Genomic DNA, 21,130 nt, shown 5'->3' on the forward strand with positions numbered 1-21,130 from the left:
AATGGAAATCCTGAAAAAAATGCTCTATCGCATAAAAATAGCGAAACATGCAAAATACATAACATATATGCCAAGTCATAGAAATCCTAACCATAATAATCATTTTGCAACCGTGTGTGATGGGACAGTTGTCCCGTTTTATCAATTTCCGTTTACCACACATCTGGTGTAGCCAAACGGGATGTATGGCCACCGTATTTCAAACGTGACTTTTTCGGATATAATTATCATTCTGTTATTATTATTATCAGAAACCCCGAGTCCCGATGTCTTCGCAGAAAGAGGCGTGGACTATATTTTATCTACAAGGACTTCAAAATCCGAAATGAAACTTTTGCAAGCAACTACTGCCTGTTGATATAAGAAGGATTCTTATTCTTCGTAGATTCCCTAAAAAAACTTCTTTTTCCTGAAAACTCCAAACGTGACAAATTGACAGCCTTGTTATCGGGATTCAGCTCATTCCTCGGCTCGCTCTTCTCAGCTGAGTCGTAGATGAAATGGCCACTGACACGTCAGTGTCATTCCTTCTGAACTGCCATTTCTTTTTCTATGTTTCCTATACCTTCAGAGACCAGCCTTTTTTCGCTAGAACTTCTGCGGCGTCTCTTTTCTATGTCATTCATGAGGAAAACTGTTACTATCCCCAATTTTTTTAGAATAAAATTTTGTTCAGAAGATTGATTAGAAAATTCCCATCATTAAAAAATTGGCTTTATAACGGACTTTTCGTTATAAGCGGTTGTTTTTTTTTTGTAACATTAGCACTTTTCAATCACTTGCAAATCACTCGTTATAACAGACTTTTACTGTAGTTAAAAAAATTCATAAAAATTGAAGAAATTGGTATATTTGAATGCGTTTTGCGAAGTTATTCTCACACACGAAACTGGTTTTTTGTTTGGTACAAAACGAAATTAGTTCAAATTTTTGTCGATAGATGGCGTTTCACTGAAAACAAATCACTGGAAATATGTAAATCAGAGTCCCTTAAAATGAAGGGTGTACGATTAACAGTTCATTTTTGAATATTCTTGTTACTGGGACTTTCATAAGATTTTCATTGTGATGTTGACGTCGGTGGATGAAGCATTATTGATAAAAGTGTTTTGTCCCGGCCACTAATCACCGGCAGAAGCTTTTACGAACGTTTCGGACAAAAAAGAAATCGAAGAAAAAATGCAGGTACAATCACTTCCACCAATCCGGTGGAAGTGATTGTACCTGCATTTTTGTACCTGCATTGTACCTGCATTGGTTTACCTGGACCTCTATCGTCAAAACTTTGGAGAAAAAAATTTCTGCAATTAAAAGAAAATCCCCCCTCCCTCCTCCTGAGAATTCTCAAACCGCATTGAAATACACCGATTCCTTCAATTTTTATGAATTTTAAACTATTTACGAATTCATAAGACACCCTGTACGATGGCATTCTACCATTTAATCGCATCTGCTACAGCAAAAAGGCTTGGCCCAACAAACTTCTGAGATTTCAGTGAAAATTCTTTTGAAGATCCTTGTGTGAGTTAGAAACCACATCATTTAAACTTAAACACACATGTGCGCCAAAATAAATATCGAACTTCTAACTTGAAATTACCCATGAACTTCACTAGCTTACGCTTTGAAAGAAAGATTCCTAAGTACTTCATTTAACTTGTTTTGAGGAAAACAGTTTTGTCTATTGATCAAGCTCTTCCTGAGGCAGTTTAGAGGAACCCCGTTTGCCGGAAGAATGTTGGCCACTCTGGTTTAGACATTGAATAACTATCTAAACTGCGGCGTAAAAGGGAAAAATTTCAGAATTTACGATGATTTCTCTCGTTTCGAGGGTCTTTTTTTTTTCCATGAGAAGATATCGATCCTCCCTCAAACGCAGAATGGAAACCCATATTTCAAGTGAATTACTTATATGAGAAATCTCGACGTGATTCTGGAAGTAGTGAAGTACATTTAAAAGCCTTTGTCAGGCTGTTGTTCTGGTGGCTCATCTCTCCAGAAGTCTCTTACTGTTTAGAAGTGTTGGGCTGCTATTTCTGGTACTGCAGGCAGTAGAGTTTATCTTCGCCTGACCATTTTTTCATTAGGCAATGAATTGGCTGATGAGTTGGCTAGAAGGGATTCTGAGACTCCAAGGAAGGGGGAGAGAGAGCTCGAATGTATTTCTCTCATATCGACGAGCTGCACGTTAAGTGCGGGGAGGTTTGTGCACGATCTTGGCTTAATGCTTTCCTATGGGGAAAATTTTCATCGTTCAAAAGAACGTATGAAAACTTTCTGTTCACTTTGTGCACTAAATTTTTTTCTTCAAATACTACGGATATTTTTATTCAATGCGAGTTTTTAGGATTTTAATTGTTAGGTTTTTTTTCTCGAATTTTAACTTTAATAACGTGCAACTTTTTCAAAAACCACCAAAATTTACCCTTATTTGGAGCCATAAATTTTTTAAAAATAATTTTATTAGAAAATCTTCGTGTTAACGTATGTAACACCATAGTTTTAAGGAGCACATAAAGTTTCATGGCATTTGAATGAGTGATGTAAGAAAAAATGTTCCTTATCTAACAAAAAACTTTTTAACAAAGAACATTTTATAGTGGAAAACATTAGCGTGTATAATGTCTGCCGGCAGTTTATATTAAAATATTTCTAGTAAAAGCAGAACAAAAACTTGAACACAGTTATACGCAGAAAATTTCATAGTATTTGAAAATCGAAAAAAAAAAATTTTTGGAAAATTTGCGTGCACACCGACCCCCTTAAGGAGGTTAAAGTTAGTGCTGCCATCTAAGTTTCAAATTTCGAATGAAGTTATGTAATAGATGTATCGTTGTATGGTCTGTGGTGAGACTTTTCACGGGATTGATTCATCTACTTAACTACGGATAAACATCGCATAATCAGATCATATGCATACCAACATACACAAAAAACTATCCAAAGAAAAATTTTGCGTTTATAATCGAATTTCATTTTCTTCCTGACTATCACAGATGAGATAAAACCAACAATAAATTATGAAGTTGTTTTTTTAGCCCAGACTACATCCGATTTTAGTGGCTACAATAACTAATTTCAATTTTTATTTGACCCACGTGTTATTTTATTGACCCCCCTCGAATAAATCATACCGTCGAGGGGCAAAGAAGGAAAAACAAAAATTCTTACATCAACACTGCAATAATAAGAACAAAAAAAAAATTAGCGTCTCTATTCAAACATTAATCTTCGTGAGTTGGTTCGGTGGAACCCGAGGGACTCTTTCCAATTAAGCTGTCAAATCAAATTAATTTGTTAATGCCCGTGAAGTAGATGGGCGTTAGGAATATAATCATCGCTTCGTTCTGTTGGAAACAAAAAAAAGAAGTAATACATGAAAGGCAAATTCATTATCATCCGTACGGATGTTTGATCCATTGAGAATATCCGAATAATGAGCGAAAAATCGAACTTCTGGCGAGATGCATAAATTATCTTCTACAAAAGATATCAAGGTTGAATTAGCGCGTGACATGATTCCGTGGAGAGAAATATTTTTCCCCCCTTGGAAATTGAGATTTATTTCAGACTTTTAATTATATGCTTGGTGTTTTGAATCGATATATTGCTTTTAGAAAAAACTATTCTACTCATCAAAATCCGCTGAATTTGGTTCCCGACTGTTAAATTTTAATGGAAAACTCTAGCTTCTTTTGAATTACGTTATTCTGATTTCTTTTCCTCTAACATTCAGAACGAACTAGAGTGGAATGATGATTGAGAAGTTCGTCTTTGGAAGATTATTTCTCCTTAGGCTGTGAGGTCCCGCTTATACCGATGCGTCTCTGAATGTCTGCGTACCAAATGTGCTGAAAATACGTATTCAAACGTGCAATTATGTACTAAAAAACCTCTTGGAACTTATTGTCGGGATGTGTTTTTCTCCTGAATAAATACCTATAGTTTTTATATCTATCTAGGATATAACTAGACTTCATAATGAATGCAAGATGTCATAGAACGGATTAGTATCTAGTTACTAGCATTTTTTTTCAACAGCAGGAGCAATGTATTCTGAAAACTCTACGAGATCTTGATCCAGGAATATAATTGAAATAACTTGCAATCACAGTAGCGTACGCAAGATTTTTTCAAAGAAAAAGGGGGGGGGAGTCAACTCCTTTTTTTTTTTTCTTCCTGGGGAGGGGATTGTTTTTACTGCAAAAATACATCATAATCTCGACTCGAGGACCTTTTCTTTTAGTGTACTCCAATGCTTACAATATTGAAGCGAAGTCTTGAAGCAAAATGAGAAATACTTATAACACTGAAAAAATCTCAAGTGTGATTTTATTTGATTATGATGCAACGATATTTGTTTGTTGATACTAAATATATCAAGTTTTGTATCACGCTAATGATATTAGTTTGCATCAAGATGATCTCTAGAAAATATATCGTTGCATCCCTGAGAGGTAGAGGTGAAAAGTAAGAAATTTCCCTACTGGCCAGTGGCAACTAGACCTGCTAAATCCAATGACCACTCACAAATGCGAGCAAAAACAAAAGTACGGTAATGTCAAAGATATTACTTCCATATTAAACGCATCAAGCAAAGTATAAATAAAAAATAATTTCACTCATCTATTTTTTATCATATTTATTTTTAGTAAGTATATATTGAACGTTATAAAACATAATAATTAAATAATTACATTTATAAAACAAAAATATATCCCAGTTATGTACGTGTTACTGTGAAAAAAAAATGTGATATAAATATAATAATAAATCAGATTACTATGCATAATAACCAATTTATCACATTTACCGTAACCTACTACGCAGTCAACTCTTTAAGATACGCAGTCGCCTGCTTCGAGTGAAATCCTGCCACCACGCTTTTTCTTCAGGATTTAAATATTCTAATAATATTTTTGTTTTCTTTTAATTTAACTGTACAACGCCTTGTAACATGAAAGTATGAATGATGTATCTGATGTTTACACGTTATTTGGATACCTTTTCTATCTCGAAGTATGCCTTAAGAACCAATGGTTCGCCAGTAAATTGCGGCCAAGAGACTCAAGTAATCATCCTGTATATATTGTGTCTACTGAACAAATATTTACCACAGTTACAAAACGAAATCTTGTTGCTCTTACAGAATTATCCTCAGTTCTATCCATCTGAAAAAGAGAAGAGGAAGAAATTCGGACCAGTATTCACTATCGAGACAGTATCCTTCGGAAGTTATCCCAACATCAAGACTTGGATTTTCAGAATACTTAAGAAGGTAAAATACTCTTTTTCCCCTTGTTATCCTTTAAAGTATTAATAGTCGTTAAGCTTAGAAATTCGTTCTCCGCAGTTCTCTTCTTATTTCGTCTGATGTGTGTGTGGACAAAAAGAAAATCCTCTTTCTCTACACAGGAGAAAAACCGAAGTAGATAAATAAATAAATTGCGATAGTTTTTTACCCGCACTTTCAGAGAAAACACAATTTCAATGGGATAAAATATATATGTATGTGTGTAGTGATTTCTTTCTTTTCACCAAAATAAATGAAGCATTCATCCACAAGGAAAAGTTTTCACACAGGAATTCGTTTTGGGAATGTGAAAAATAAATAAACCTGAAATTCGAAGAGAGAAAAGCTGTAGGTTTGTCGATTGTATTTCGAATATCCTCTAGAAAACCCATAGAATAGTATGTACGTATCTCCGTAAAACCTCCGATAAGTAGAAATTGAGTGTTCCGATAACATCTTTCCTTTTTATTGGGAAAAAGTGCATAAAATTGAAACATTTCTGTAAGTAACTCTTCAAGAGGAAATGATTAACAGAGTTAGTTCTCAATGATAGTAATTACCGTATTTTGCTCTAGCCTATCCGCCGTGGTGTGTTTACGTTTTCAAAGACGTTTATTTCTGATTTAAAAAAAATAAACAAAAACACAATCCTAGGGAAAAAAATTACGTAATCATTATCGCACAACTAGTGCCATCAAAATTATCGATATCTATTCCCGGTTATGAAGATTTAGGGGATTTATTACCTCTATCACACCATTCTTGCAGTCATCAATTTATCTTATACTTTTTTACTGGCGATGTGAATGAATGGTCTATCCCATGTATATATATGTTTTCTGTTCAGTTTACAATAAATCGTTAGGTTTCCCGGAGGCACATGGATCTTCCTTCCCTCAGGAACAATGCGCTTACATCGCCTAGTGTCACAGAGCCTGGGTGCTTCTCAGTTCCTATCACTATAATTATCACACGACGTACACATACGGGTCGTTTCAGAAAGGATTCTTAACTCGGAAATGACAACTTGGAAACTCAAGGTATGTTTGATGGGCAGGTCTGGAATTTTAAATGCAGCGGTTCGTGAAATTATTTACAATTTTAACTTGCAGATGGCGCCACAGTCATTCTACTACACTACTTGTTTCTTTGGGGCCATTTGAAAGTCATTGTTTACCTCAGACGCTGAATCAGCATGAGCAACTCAACTGTGAGGCATACGCATCCATTGCAGGAAAGTGGATTCGAATTCCGCTATTCACTTTCGTCGTGCGATTGCTAGGCAAAGTGACAATTTCGAATGCATCCTTTCGTAATTTAACTCATGATTGCGAAGAATGATATCACCCACTGTTTAAAGGACGTGGGTGGCATCAACACTGTGACGCTATCTATTAGCCGAAATTACAACTAATTCCACAAACCGTCAATTTGAAATTCTAGGCCAGCCCATTAAACGAACAACTTGTTTCATCTTTCTATCTACCACTATTTCCAAGTTATGTGATTTCAAAAAGTTTGGGAGTCCTTCTGAGACATCTTGTATAAAAATAATTAAGTTATAACTATTCAGAAGTGATTTTTTAGCATTTTGTGCAAAATATATGTTTGAAGAATGAAATCTTTTACTGCTTAAAAAGTTTCGAACTGAAGATGTGGGGTTCGGTCAGGGGCTTATTCTGGGTAAACCTTTGCAGGGGCACAACGGGTTGTGGAGTGGCGGCACTACGAAACATTTTGTTTTGTTGATTTTGTTTTTTTTCAACCCTGGGGCTCATGAAATAGTTGCCATAATATCTAAAATATAGTTTTATAACACTGCATTCTTTTCGTGTTTTGGTGTGTCGCTACGTGCCTAACATTTCACTCATTTGCATGCAAGCTTTTCAAGGAGTTTTCTCTCCCCGGGAAAAGATCCTCTCCTTTGAGAGTTTGTTGTCGACATGTTTCCGAGGTATCTCCTAGATTTTCAGTCCATTCAATACTTGACAGCTCCGGAGAATAAATAAATAATAAATATACGCGAGAAGCCTCAGCTATTCAAAGACACACAAACAACGCTAGATTGAATCGTCTGAATAAAAATCATGCTCTGCCTCAGACACTCATAGGAGGAATTAGGAAGAGAAATGCGTGAGTAAAATGGAAGCTGGAACATGTATTAATTCATGAGTCAATAACTATTTGTAAAATCGGAGTTCTTGACTTCTTTTAGCCACGACACAAAATCAACAAACCGATCAACTTCGTAGCCCGTGGACCTATTTAGAATTTAAAAATACTTGATAAATATTCCTAAATAACAAAACTTTTGGCTTTTAAAATTTTCGAAGCCGGTAAGTGGTTTCTTGACAGGTTAACCAACGGGCCCTGGGCACAAAACCTCCTAGATACCACTCTATCCAGGAGACATTTCCCTGAGTCAGAGCCCGAATTCATTTCATTTCTATTTAATTGGAGTAGAGCAGTACTACTGCTCTACTCCAATTAAACTCTCTACTGTTTTTTTTTTACATTATTTCAGTGTATAGCTCCCTCAGATTAATAATACTCGTAGTTTTAATCAATGACCATGTGAAATTTTCCAAATTGAATGACACTGAAATTTTTCAGGTCGTTTCTCTTACGGAGCTCATGTCCGGAGTAAAAGCCGAGCCTAAAACAACTCAGCTGTTTTTTATGACGTGTTGGCCACTTGGGCACAAGGTTCCCACTTCGACTAATTCTTTAGTGGAGCTTATGAATATGGTCGAAAGGTGGCGTCAGAGGACAGCATATGGGCCAGTTCTACTCGTTTCGAGGTATCTAACTAGAAACATAATTGCAATCACAACATTGATATATGCTTCTTATCATGGAAATAATTGGATTATACGGGGTGATTCATAAAGAAGTGTACAGTTTGCAGGTGCTGTAGAACAGTACCTAGCTCTGCGGAAGACACAGACGACAACTCCAATCCCTTAGGTAGATGTACTCATTAAAGTTTGTGTCCCGCTACTGAGAGAAATAACGCAATACCACAATAGAGATATTTCTTGTGTGATATTGACTAAAACGTGGGTGATGGCCGTGTGTCATGCAACTAGTCAGTCTAAATGTTGATGCCTGCAGTGGAGAAGGCGTTTCGAGCTCATGAAATTGAGCAAAAAGTAATCTGCGCTACACCATTTTCTGTCCATTAGAAAATTAGGGCCATCACTGTCGTCCTACAACTATGGAATCATCAAAGACTTAAATCAAAAAAGGGGGCACGTTCTGTGGCAGTCTTCTCGTGAAAAAAGCACCCCGCTGCAGGTGTTGCTATTTTGGTCGACTAATCACTTAGGCTGTCGCCTATGTGTCACTTTCCTATGAAAGAAAGGGTCCACTTTCCTATGAAAGAAAGGGTCCACTTTCCTATGAAAGAAAGGGTCCACTTTCCTATGAAAGAAAGGGTCCACTTTCCTTGTAAGTAGCGGAACACAAACCTTCATGAGTATATCTACCTAATGCAGTGGATTCTGAAACTTCTGTTGCACACGGCTCCCTTGCCTTGGTTAATGGTGATACACGGTTGCGCAGAATAGTCTAACAAAGAATCCTCTGAAGCCCCGAACAGGCACGCATTAATATTTCCAGTTCACCACGATGCCCATGTCAATAATTGCCGACGCATCAAGGAGCCGCGATGCACACTGCCAACCACTGACTTTATGAAGCACAGTTATGACCCGTCTTCAACTATTGATTTTTTTACAGCATCTGGAAGCTTTATATTTCTTCATGAATCCCCCTGTGTTTTCATTGTGTCTGATAGCGAGTAACAATATGCAATGCTATTTCGAAGCGATTTTCGTTGCTTCTAACGTCATCTTATATCCTCCAGCAATGGCAGAAGCAGGACAGGGGTGTACTGTGCAGCCAGTATAGCCATCGAACAAGCTATAGAACATGAAGAAGTGGACGTATTCACTGCTGTGAAAGTAGTACGCAGACATCGACCTCAGCTTGTGGAAAATATAGTAAGATATTTTTCTCTTCTCTTGCTCACATTCATGCGATATAACAGACTGCCCCAAATTTGTTTACACAGTGGATATCTCTGCAATCGGGGACTATAGAACCATACTTTCAATTTAAAAGTTTCACGTTTTCAAACGACGTGCGGTTATTCAAAATGTCTTAAATTCTCTAAGGGCTCTTATACATAAAATATTTTTTATGTAGGGGCTAAACGAATTCAAATTAATGGAAATGTAAATGCGACTCTGAGGATTCATTTACACACAAAAAATATTTTCAAATGCAATAGCAACAAAGATTTAACTTTGACGTTTTCAGCATTTATCGCCAATGATTGAGGGTGCGGTGCACAAATTGCGAAACGTAAATAGAGGCCAGAGTTGTAAATTTTCTGTAACTGTTTAAATAATCGCCAAAAAATGTAATTGTGTAATTTACGGTGAATAGAAAACTAAAATGGTTGAGTTCAATCTACTATTTGTGTACAGTCTCTAATGTCAGCAACTTTTAGCCAATGAATGCTTCCCAACGCAGTGATAAGTTGCTGTTTTATATATTTAATATCTTGATAGATATTTTTTTTAAATCAAATTTATTGTTATTATATAACAGTACACACAAGAAAAGGAAATGAGAAAAATTTACCAAAGAATCAATCGAAAAAATGACCCATTCTGGTAAATGCTAGTAAAAATATTAGTATGGAAAACAGAATATTCAACTAAAAAATTCATATAAAAATAAAAATGCATGGCAACAGAGGAGGCCATTTAAAAACAGTTCTACGTGCTGCATCTAAAAATATACATTTTTTGGATGTTGGAATCAAAGCAAAAACAACTAGATGAAGCATGTAATCAAATTACGTATAAACTGTTACATTATTTAACAATTACATGAGCAACAGAAAAACATTGGAATAAAATTTCTATACCATCAAGTGAGAACATGCATTGCTTGACACATTTTTTAAAGGATGATCAGTTAGTATTGTGAGTGATTTCTGATGGTAATATATTGTGGAATTTTGGGATAAGATAAGTAAAATGTTTTTTCAAGTGTTTTATGAGGTAACGGAAATGAATACATATTATTAAGTCTATTTGAAGATCGAGATGTATTTAAAGAGCAAGGAGAATTTACCTTTATTGCATTTAAAAATACGATTTTTTTTTGCAAATGAAGTTTTAGTGCGGGATCTACATTTCAATGATTGGAAGTTTCAGCACACCGTATAAACGCGCGTATACATTAGTGCGCCGATCTTTCAACGTACGAACCTTTGCAGCGGTTTTAATCTGTTCGTGGGTATACAAACTTCCTTTGTGTTCATTGGAAAAACCGATTCTAGATGGGTCCAGTTTTTTTAAACAGCTCAACAATCGTTCACAACACCGTACAAATTACTGAACAACCAATTGTGAATGCTTTCAGGGCATGATCCGCGTGCTATAGAATATACGCGCCTTATATATAAGATGTCAATTTCCGTATTTCTTCCTGCATACGACCCCCTCAAACAAATTTTGAGATTTTAAGTAACTGCACGTCATTTAGAAACTTTTTAGCAATTGAAAGTATGTTTCTAAATTCAGCGGTGGCAGAGATATCTTCTGGGCAAAAAATTTGGGATAGCCCATATATAATGTCATCATCCGTAGCCTTTAACGTACATGTTATAATAACGAATCGATCAAAGATATCACACTTTGCCATTAATACCTCCGCTTCCAATATGATGGTGACAGCAACTTTCTTACGTACACACACGTGAGCTTAATTTAATTTGTCACCGCAAATGACGGGATTCGAGAATTCCGCAAATAAAGTCAGACGCTACCTTGAGGAAAACAATAATCCAGTCATGAGCTCAGTCGAGGATACGTAAACCAGTGAAGACAACTGGGATTAACTCGTGACATGAGGGGGGGGGGGCGGTTAGGTGAAGCATGAAATATACATGTATCACGAGGGATTATTTTAAAACTAAAATAAAGTCTCTTGGAAGAAAATATGAGAAATTGATCTATCTAAAAAAAGACGAGCTCTATGAAAATTCCCAGATACACCAGGGCTATGAATGCAAAACATAGATATATTTTTGTTAGTGGATATACTACATAATTGCGTACTATATACAGGGTGTCCCATATGTCCTTATTTGACCCTTATCTCGCCAACCCGTTGTCGTAGAGGTATGGTTCTAATTTAAAGAATACTCAAAATATGTGTTGGGGGAAATCATTCTGTAACCAGTTTCAAGAGTGAAGATATAGTGCGTCACAAAATAAAAAAATCTAATTTTAATTGTTGACGGTCTTCTTGTCCTTTAGCTTTCAATTAGAAAGTTGTTGCCCTGTCTCTTCGGAGCGCAACAAAAAAATTCCCCGTTTCTAATTGTAATATTCACTGAGATATTTCAATTCAAAAACCGGGAGAGGACAGCGTAAATGGGAAAAAGAATCATTGTCCGTTAGTTTACGCGGTTTTTTAGTTGAAATATCTCAGCGAATTGCACTTGGAAACGTGGATTTTTTTTACGGGGTTGTGGGCTCAGAAGAGACAGGGAACAACTTTCTAATTTGAAATTAGAGAACGGGGGACAGTATGAAAATTTAGATTTTTTTATTTTATGACACACTACATTTTCACTGTGGAAACCGGTACAAAGTGCTTTTCAAACACATTTGGAGCATTTTTTAAATTAAAACCACGCATCCACGACGAACGGTTGATGAGATAAATGCCGAATTCGGACTTTTAGGACACCCTGTTTGATTGCACGCTATAAAAGCTGTCAATTTATGAGTATGAAAACGCTGTATGTATTTTCAAGTGAATAATCATTGGAGTGAGACTTCCTACAACAATGAATTATTAATGAAGATCAATCTTTAATTTTTTGAATTACGAAGTGCCTTCTTAAAAATATTATTGCCAATGCTTTTTCAAGATATGTTTTGGCATTTTTCTGTTCTTTCTTCAATGCATTGGCAAATTGGATTAAAGTGTTTTAAGCCAACAAGTGCCAACAAGTTTCCGCGGGGGGGTGGGCGGGGTGCATATATGGTGCAGCAGTGGTAGGTAGGGCCTCCAAAAAATGGCTCGGGGATCAATGATGTTCTTAAGTTCAGCCACCTCGTTGGGCGGTTTGCCTGTTGTGGCGTTGTATTTGTATTCTAATAGTAGTATTGTATTGTATTGTATTTAAACCGCACATTCACCTCGTAAACATTCCTTTGGGAAATTTCTGACAAAACGGTACTTGCAGGAACGTGTTTTGTGTGAACGTATATACATGGTTCCCCCTCCCCTCCTACCAGTTTTGTCAGAGTTATGCTTGTTTCGCGACCTATTGGCACGAATTTCGCGTCCTATTATTAGAGCCGAATGTGGCCAAATCCACTGATTCATCATCTCACACGCTGTCCTTTGACAGCAGAGAGCAAACGAATTTTCAACACTATACACGCATAACATAAAAATTCAGGCATCAGTCATTTTCACTTCAAAATATGGCAGCACCAGTACATGAAACAACATAACCCTGACAACATAGACACGGTAGAGAAATTCCTGTACGACACACACCTGGCCGAATCTGGCTTATACCGATTCGTTCGAAATTTCCCATAGGAACGTTTATGAGGTACATGCACGGTTAAGTAGTAACAGTAGCCCTGATTCGAACCACTAATGAGCATCTGGTGGAAAAATTTGGCTCTGAATTGATAAAATTGGTCAATAGTTTGAAGACAATATAGGACAAAGGCATCAAAATTTCTTGAAAAAACAGAAAATTTTCTTCGAGAAGTCAATTTGAATAAACTGAACATTTCAAATGCGAAATCATGAAATAATAGGTTGATTTCAACAATGATTACCTACAATGATTACCTACAATGATTATTAGAACCTATATTGTTTTAGGTTAAAATTTTAATTATAAAATTTCCCACAGGCTTTATACCTGTATATTTCCCGTTTCCGCACTGTGCGGTCATATACATGCATAATGGTGCTTGCGCAATTATGTAGCGGCTAATAAAAATATTTTTTTTTGTTTTCGATTCATACGTTTTTCTACATAGGCCCTTTCTTATGGTGAATTCATAATTTATTTTTAGTACTATATTATCCAGACATATACAGAAATTTAACTCATATTTTGGCGTCTTTTTTTTTTCAGACCGAATACAAATACTGCTACGATCTGCTTGTGAACTACATCATGAATAACCACCACAAGGAATGAGGTGATAATCAACACCTTATCGATGACCAACCGAAATTCTGAAAAAACACCACTAAATCTTCGATATTTATTCACTATAAAGTGAGGATGGTTTTTCTATCTTCCATCAATTTTGCGATTCCTGTTATTGAGCCTGATATCCGTATCAGGATTGGCGAAATCTAAAGAAAGGAATCCGGAACTGGAATAAGGTATTTTGGATTCAAAACAAAAAAAGTTACCGAGAGTTTCGAGAAAATATTTGTACATCGTTTTCAATGGATTTCTTATCTGTTCGGCCAATGGAAACGAAGAGATGGTAGTTTTGTTCTTTTCGGGAGAAGTAATAATTGATCTGGAAATTTAAGCAAATATTGTATTCGAGGACGTAAATTATTAATGTCTCTATTTTATATCTATATAAGAGCACTAGTAGCTGACCATAGAAAAAAGAAGAAGAGGAAAACTTATACATATAGAATTTATAGTATTTTTTAGAATGTTTACAACTCGCACTTGTAGAGTTTTACATGAAATTACATGCAGATCTGCACCGTTTGCGCAGTGGTAAATTCTTTTGTTATCTCTTTTTTTTTTCGATGCACGTCCAAAACTAATTCGAATATTTACACAGAAACACAGTAACACAGTGCACACACACACACACTCAACAGGAGCTTATATAATACTTCTTGTTACACTTGAAATTTTCCATAATTGGAAAATTATATTGCATTATAAAACTTTATTCGATACAAATTATAGTATTTAGTTGGGTTTTTTTTTTTTTTTCTAATCTGGTAAATAATTAATAGGATTTTTCCCCCAATTTAATTGATACTCGAGTGGAATGTTTTTTGAATGAATCCTTTTCCTTTTGTAATTGAAAAAAATCATTGCGAACTGTTGAAAAGATTTCAGCGAACATTTTTCTAAGTCATTGCCGTGTTGATCAGAGTGAATTTTTGTCGATGTTCTTTTCAAGATTTCACAGTAAAACTAATTACAAATTTGATGACATTTCCGTTGGAAGGGGGGAAAATGTTTTTCAAAATTTTTCTAGTGATGGGTTTTAGAGACGTTTTGGTCCGGATGCAAATATGCATTACTGAAATTGGTCCCACATATTATTCCTAAATATGTATCTGAATTTTAGTCAAATCATTCGATTAATCACTGTTAACCGTTGGGTTCGAATGATCGAGTTCTCAAATCCACATCCTCTGCATTACACGTTTTCCATTAATTGGAAAATCTGATTTAAAATGATTTACACATGTTTAAATTTCCTTACTATTTAAATTACATCCTACTGACTATTATATTAATGAAATTTATTTCCAAACGATAAGTAACAAAGCTATTAGGTTGGTTGTATTTAATAAACAACAGCAATAAAAATACGTTAATGCCTTGAACTTGGACATCCGACTATTTGTTAGAAAGTTTAAAAAAATATAAATTTCAAAAATTAAAATTCAATACTCTTTAAAAAATAATTCCCAATGATCAGTTGCGAAACCGGAGATTTATTTTATCAACACGTGTCGAGAAAAACATTTCTGCAAACTTTCCCATTTTTTGATGCAGTAGTTTTTGTTTTTCTAAATCTTAGGATGAGCTCAAAAACTGTAATTTTATAAAATCGCGTTTAAAGTGTTTTTTCTTGTACACATTCACACTGTAATTCATTAATTCTTTCTTTTATTTTGAAAGAACAAGTTAACCAGTTGACACGAAATTTTTTTCATTTGATTTGCAATTAAATGAAATATTTTCTAAAGCCATTTTTTGAAAAATCGACTTCAGGAGAATAACAAAGTAATTCACTCCTTAAATTACTTTGTAAACAAGACCTTGAAAAACATCATATGTCTGTCTCTCTCTCTCTCTCTCTCTCTCTCTCTCTCTCTCTCTCTCTCTCCCTTCTCTCTCGCTCTGTCTCTCTCTCTCTCTCTCTTTCTCAGACCTTTTAATTTCTAAAAATGGTCGTTTCTTACTACAATTTGCATGAAAATTATTATACTTGAAATGAAAAGAAAAACTTTAAGCAAAGCTTTGCGCAAACACATCAGTTGCATAGAATAATGCATTGACTAGATATAAGATAAATCTGAAGAAATGGGAAAAGAATTTAAAAAATTGAGAAAATTTCCTGAATCGTTTCATTTTAAATTTATGCATTTCATTCCATTCGTTTGTATCTTCTTTTTTTTTGTAATTATCCTTTATTACACAATAACACAAAATCTAGTGTACATTTATTGATCGAAAATTAATTTTTTGAAGTCAAAGGAATCAACAGAAAATTTACTCTGATCAAAGTTATCATTCCTACCTATGATTTATTTTCCCTGTTTGATGTAAATATACTCACATACATATATATATGCGATATATGTATACATGCGGTTATGCGTGATGAGAGTTATTTATAACAGAGTTATGGTTTCTTTGCACTTTTCATGTGTTATGTTCTCATGTGATGTATATAAAATGTGTGATATATATATAAACAAGCACACGTGAATGTAATTGTATTGGCAAAAGTGTATTACTGGTCGCATGTTCACATGGAGATGTACATAAGTATATATATGTGTGGGCATTTTCTTTTTTTGGTTTTCATCCATTCATGTTTCTTCATCCTCGAAAAATTCCACTGAAAAGTTTCACAAATATATTTTTTCCCCCAAATTCGTTTTTGGTGCATATGAACTGCTTTTATGCGCAAGAAGAGAAAACATTTTGTCATATTTATTAAATAAGTTTATACATGGTGGAAATAATATCCGGAACATCAGGTGAAAGGCAAAGTTCTATAAAGGCTTTTCCCAGCCGGTATCATTAGTAGAAGCTTTCAGACTGTAGGTTTAGAACCATGTCCTAAAAAAATTATTTCAAACGATGCGTTCCCATCTACGGTACACATATTCAGATGTAGGCATAATCATGGTCCAATCTAAGTCTTTAACCCTCTACAAATACAGTGATGCCTTGGCCAACGCAGATAATTGCTTTCGGTGTCACTTTCGTTAGCTGAAACGTGATTTTCCATAGGTTTCTATGGGAAAACCGTTTAATTGTTTGAGGGACTACCCTCAATTCGAACACTAAGAAGTACTTTAGAAGACGAAAACTGAAGGAAGATTGAAATGAACAGCTCCACAATTGGATTAATGAGATTTACAGGACGAGATGATATATGCTAAAGAACTTTTAATTTTGCAACATGTACAAATCCCAGTAGGTCCATAGGTGTCCACTATGTGATGATTCAGTCAGCTGATTTTTCAGTCTCATACATACAAAGGGGAAAAGACGAGCTCTTAGAGCGTAAAGTTTGAAGTTAAAAGTCGTGCACACTGAAACAACGTGTGCACTGAAAACATTCATGTCTAGGCTCCCTTTTTTTTAATGCATTCTGTCTTGTCTAAATCTGTCGTTTGACATGAAATCGTGCAACGCTAATTCTGATTATGATTGACGTGAAATTTCAGCTCAAAAAAGGACTGTGTTAGCTTAGCGTATGCATCCATATTAACAAAAAAATTCATCAGCCGAATCCGTATTCATTTGCAAGGTTAAAAACCACGAAAAAATATTCATTAGCCGAAAAATTCGTAACCCGAAGCCTCCGTTAGTCGAGGTATCACTCTACAAGCTCAGCTTAGCCTCTGGCGTCTATGGGCAGCACACATCTCCGCTCTCACCACAACGTAGATGTAGAGAAAATGTTTGGGAATAATTACTTCTGGATCACGGCACTAAGTATAGCTCGGAAGTTTCGACAGAATTAAGAAATTTCTATCCCAAGTTCAGATTATTTTACTTTGAAAATAGCTAAGGTGCCCAAATATCCCCGTTCACAGAACCTGTCCTGGCGTCCCTGCTGATTTTTTAGATTTCCAGATGATATCATTTGGTCATAAATAGACAATAAATTTGGTGATACTAAGCTGAAATTCGAGGTTATTTGACAAAAATTGTCAGATCTCTCTGCTTCGTCATATTGAAATCTGGTCACCTAGGATAAACAATCCGTAGCGCGTGCGCATTAACTATCTGACCCTAATGAAAACACTTTTGCATCTCATCCACACGATCTCCACATTCGTTCATTGAATGTGCAATGATGGGACCGACATTATCCGTTCATATAATACTATTTCCAAACGTAATCCTTCACTATTAATATTTCCATTAAATTTCTCTAACAAGCATGAAAAGCCTATCATCATAATCATACTGACTTATTATCCGGGTCAGAGATAGAATTTAAAGCATCTTTATCGTCTAAAAGCGTTAAAGAAAACTTATTAGCGAGTATTATCGTCTCTCTTTCTATCTTCAGATCATCTTATAATTGATTCATCTGATCTTGATTGATATTTAAAATGGTTCTCATGTTCTCGAGACTAAAATCGAAGCTCATCTAAACGAGTCGTTACAGATAAAATCCTTAAAACTTCCTCAGAAAATGAAATTTTATCGTATGTATTAATATGGAAGTATTAGAAACTGATTACCATTTTTGAATATCCTTACACGGTAATAATAGTGTAATAAAACGGATATACGTGTGTTAATGACAAGCAATTAAACTCTTGAGGAAACTCCAAAATGACGTTCCCCTATTTCTCTATAGCAGTCGTTATTATGAATATCTATACTAAAATATTTTCTATTTAACACTCGGGGAGGATTTTATTACCAAATAGCGATCTTAATTGCGTATCACGTGATGTATGCAATGTTCCTTTACTATTTTCCACCTCAGTTTGACTGAAAATATTTTTATTTAAATTGAACAATTGAACGAGCTCTCCGCACTAAAAAGACTGAGTTCTTGCATCACCAGTAATTATATCTAGTTAATGATTTTTTTCACTGTAAATTTTATCATAGATATTGATGATTAGGAATACTATTATTCCTAAAATTTAGGTCCAAGATTGAATAGAAACGGCGGAAAATGGGTCCAAGTCGAATATATTTCCTATATCTCTTGTAAAGTACTCTTATATCTCTCCACCGATGAATATGATACTACTAAAACAAAATTTATTATTACACATTTTGGGACTTTGATACTTCCTAAAACATGTAATTTGTATAATATCTTATATTACAACTACGTATTAGAAAAAAATTACCATTCTAACAAGAGTTTGTTAGATATAATTATTCTCTTTTTATTAATATACTCGACTCGATATAGTCAATACCAATAATTTAATTCTATTATGAAATATAAAACATCTGGTCTCAAAGTATTATAGTAAAAATGAGAGAAATGTGATTTATAGTTATTCTATCTGAAGTGTAAATAATATCGTCTATTAAGTAATTCTTCATCATATCTAATATGTTATATTAGAAGAAAATAAATATCAAAATTTACAATAGAAATTAAAAACGATACTTAAAAACGTATTAAATAATGGAAATACACTACATGTATTACGTACATGAGTACAAAACAGAATATTTTTTCGATGATATCACCTGATATAATAGTGATGAGCTTGCATTGTCTATACATGAAAGAAAAATATGAGAAGTATTAAAATATGTATACATATATAATAAAACAAATTTGAGAGTAATGCATAAATATTTCACAATATTAATAAAATTTATATAGATAAACTTAACGACGGCAGTTTATATTAGCATGAAAATTTTATTTAGGCAGCATTATAAAGGAAACATTGGATTACGCTCCATGATTTATTGTATAATACAGTGTATATGTGTCACACGTAACAGATTCAATTAAATTTAATTTAAATTCCTTACTTGCAAATGTAGTTCTTCAATATTTTGTTGAAAATTTTATACCACTGTATTGCACAAAATGAATTCATGAAAGATTGAAAGCATTATTACTTTTCTTTTTTTTCTCGTTTATTATATTATTATTCAATACATTTTACTGCATAATAAGCACACAGTATATGTGAACGAAAAAAGTGCATAAAGTAGTTCAAAAACTTTGAGGGGGTTCAAAAAAAACATCAAAGTTTAAATCAACATTTCTGGACATGCTTCATGTAGGAAAATGATTAATTTTGATATTTTCTCTGTGTGTAACCCCCTCAAAATTTTTAAGTAGAGATTTGAAACACTGTACATAGTTTTGATTGTACTGAAGCAATGTCGATTGTAATATCGAATGTCAAAAACGTTTCTTTTTGTCAACATTGATGTTGTCCGCACATATATTGCTGTGAGTTTCGAATGTGATGAAAAATGAAATTAAATCTTTCCTCATAAAAATAATTTGAATTCAATTTGGCAAATTTCGAATTTGTATATAAACAAAATTGTGATGGATTTTAAAGATAAAAGAAAAATTCAATCAGAAGGAAATTTAGAACTTCAATAAAATTTTAAGATGTGGGAAAACAACAATTTATGTAAATACCATTAATTATCAAAGAATAAAATTATTTCGATTATTTTTATCAATCTGAAATTACACAATTTGAAAAAAAATATCATAATAAATTATCGGAATAAAAAAAGATCACTATATAATAAGTACTATAATATTTAAAATCTATTTCAGCCAAATTTTTAATATTCAAGTATAATTCGTTGAGGAAAAAGTCATGTGAAAGAGAACTGGAAATCTCTAATTTTATGAAAAAATTTAAAAATATACAGTCGAATCCCGTTATAACGAACTCCAAGACACCGGAGAAATCGCTTCGTTATAACGAAATTTTGTTACAAAGGAATTCTAGCTTTTCGAACTGTTCCTATGAAAACTTATCTGGGGGATTAGAAAAGTGTTCAATAAAATTAGATTTTCGCTGTAACGGTGTTCGTTAAAACGGGACGGGATTCGACTGTATGTGTAATAATTAGATTAAAATTAAGGTATTACCTTTTAATGGATTTATGAAATTTTATGGAATTTATTTTCATTTCAAGCATCACTATCTCTTTAAGCGGCATTGACGAGATATTTCGTCTCCTTAAAAAGCCTCTCATTTTAGCATTGACAGTCAGATATTTTGTAAAGCTGACTTCCAAATGGAACTATTTTTCCTATACCCCCTAAGTTTGCATCTCCTGAAAATGGGAAGAAAGCCTACTTCATTAAAAAAAGATATGACACTTTTTAGGAGGTTTAGTGATTTCTGCTGTGCTGCTTAAGGGTTAAATTTAATTCTAGTATTTTAAGGTATTTTTTTAACAATTTATTAATTATAAATCCATTACCTTTACTTATTTTCAATTTCATTAACTTTATTATAAAATCATTTATTATAATTATTATTATATTTCAAGAAAATAGATTTTATATTTCTGTATTTTATTCCAAGGCAAATTCGGAAAGAAGTCATCTGGTCTCCACCGGGAAGGTTTGCGAAAGGAAGGCTATTAATGCCTCTAATTCAGCGATTCACGCAAGTATTGCGTGAAATAAGAAAGGAAGAGTCGCGTCTCCAGTGATGTATATGGTAATGCACTTGCCCGATTTGCAAAAAGACAGGTTCAAGTTCATGGTGGAGACCAGATAACTTTTCTTCCCGAGTTCAGCTCGGCGTAAAATCCAGGAAAAGTCTATTTCCTTGATGTATCGG

General features: G+C 34.2%; 1 protein-coding gene across 1 annotated transcript in view; it reads left to right on the plus strand.

Annotated features, from left to right (window-relative positions):
• Positions 1–19,877, plus strand: part of LOC149075934 (receptor-type tyrosine-protein phosphatase kappa-like) — a 193,151-nt gene extending 173,274 nt beyond the window's left edge. The window contains exons 14-17 of the mRNA XM_089243447.1: positions 5,150–5,278; positions 7,907–8,094; positions 9,162–9,297; positions 13,488–19,877. Of these exons, the coding sequence (XP_089099573.1) occupies positions 5,150–5,278; positions 7,907–8,094; positions 9,162–9,297; positions 13,488–13,553 (519 nt within the window). The 3' untranslated portion in view covers positions 13,554–19,877. The remainder of the gene's footprint in view (positions 1–5,149; positions 5,279–7,906; positions 8,095–9,161; positions 9,298–13,487) is intronic.
• Positions 19,878–21,130: the final 1,253 nt, after the last annotated feature.

Source organism: Pholcus phalangioides, unplaced genomic scaffold (assembly GCF_987345545.1).
Source record: "Pholcus phalangioides strain wild (caught in Gottingen) unplaced genomic scaffold, Ppha-v1.0 ptg000015l_1, whole genome shotgun sequence".
Classification (NCBI taxonomy): Eukaryota; Metazoa; Arthropoda; class Arachnida; order Araneae; family Pholcidae; genus Pholcus; species Pholcus phalangioides.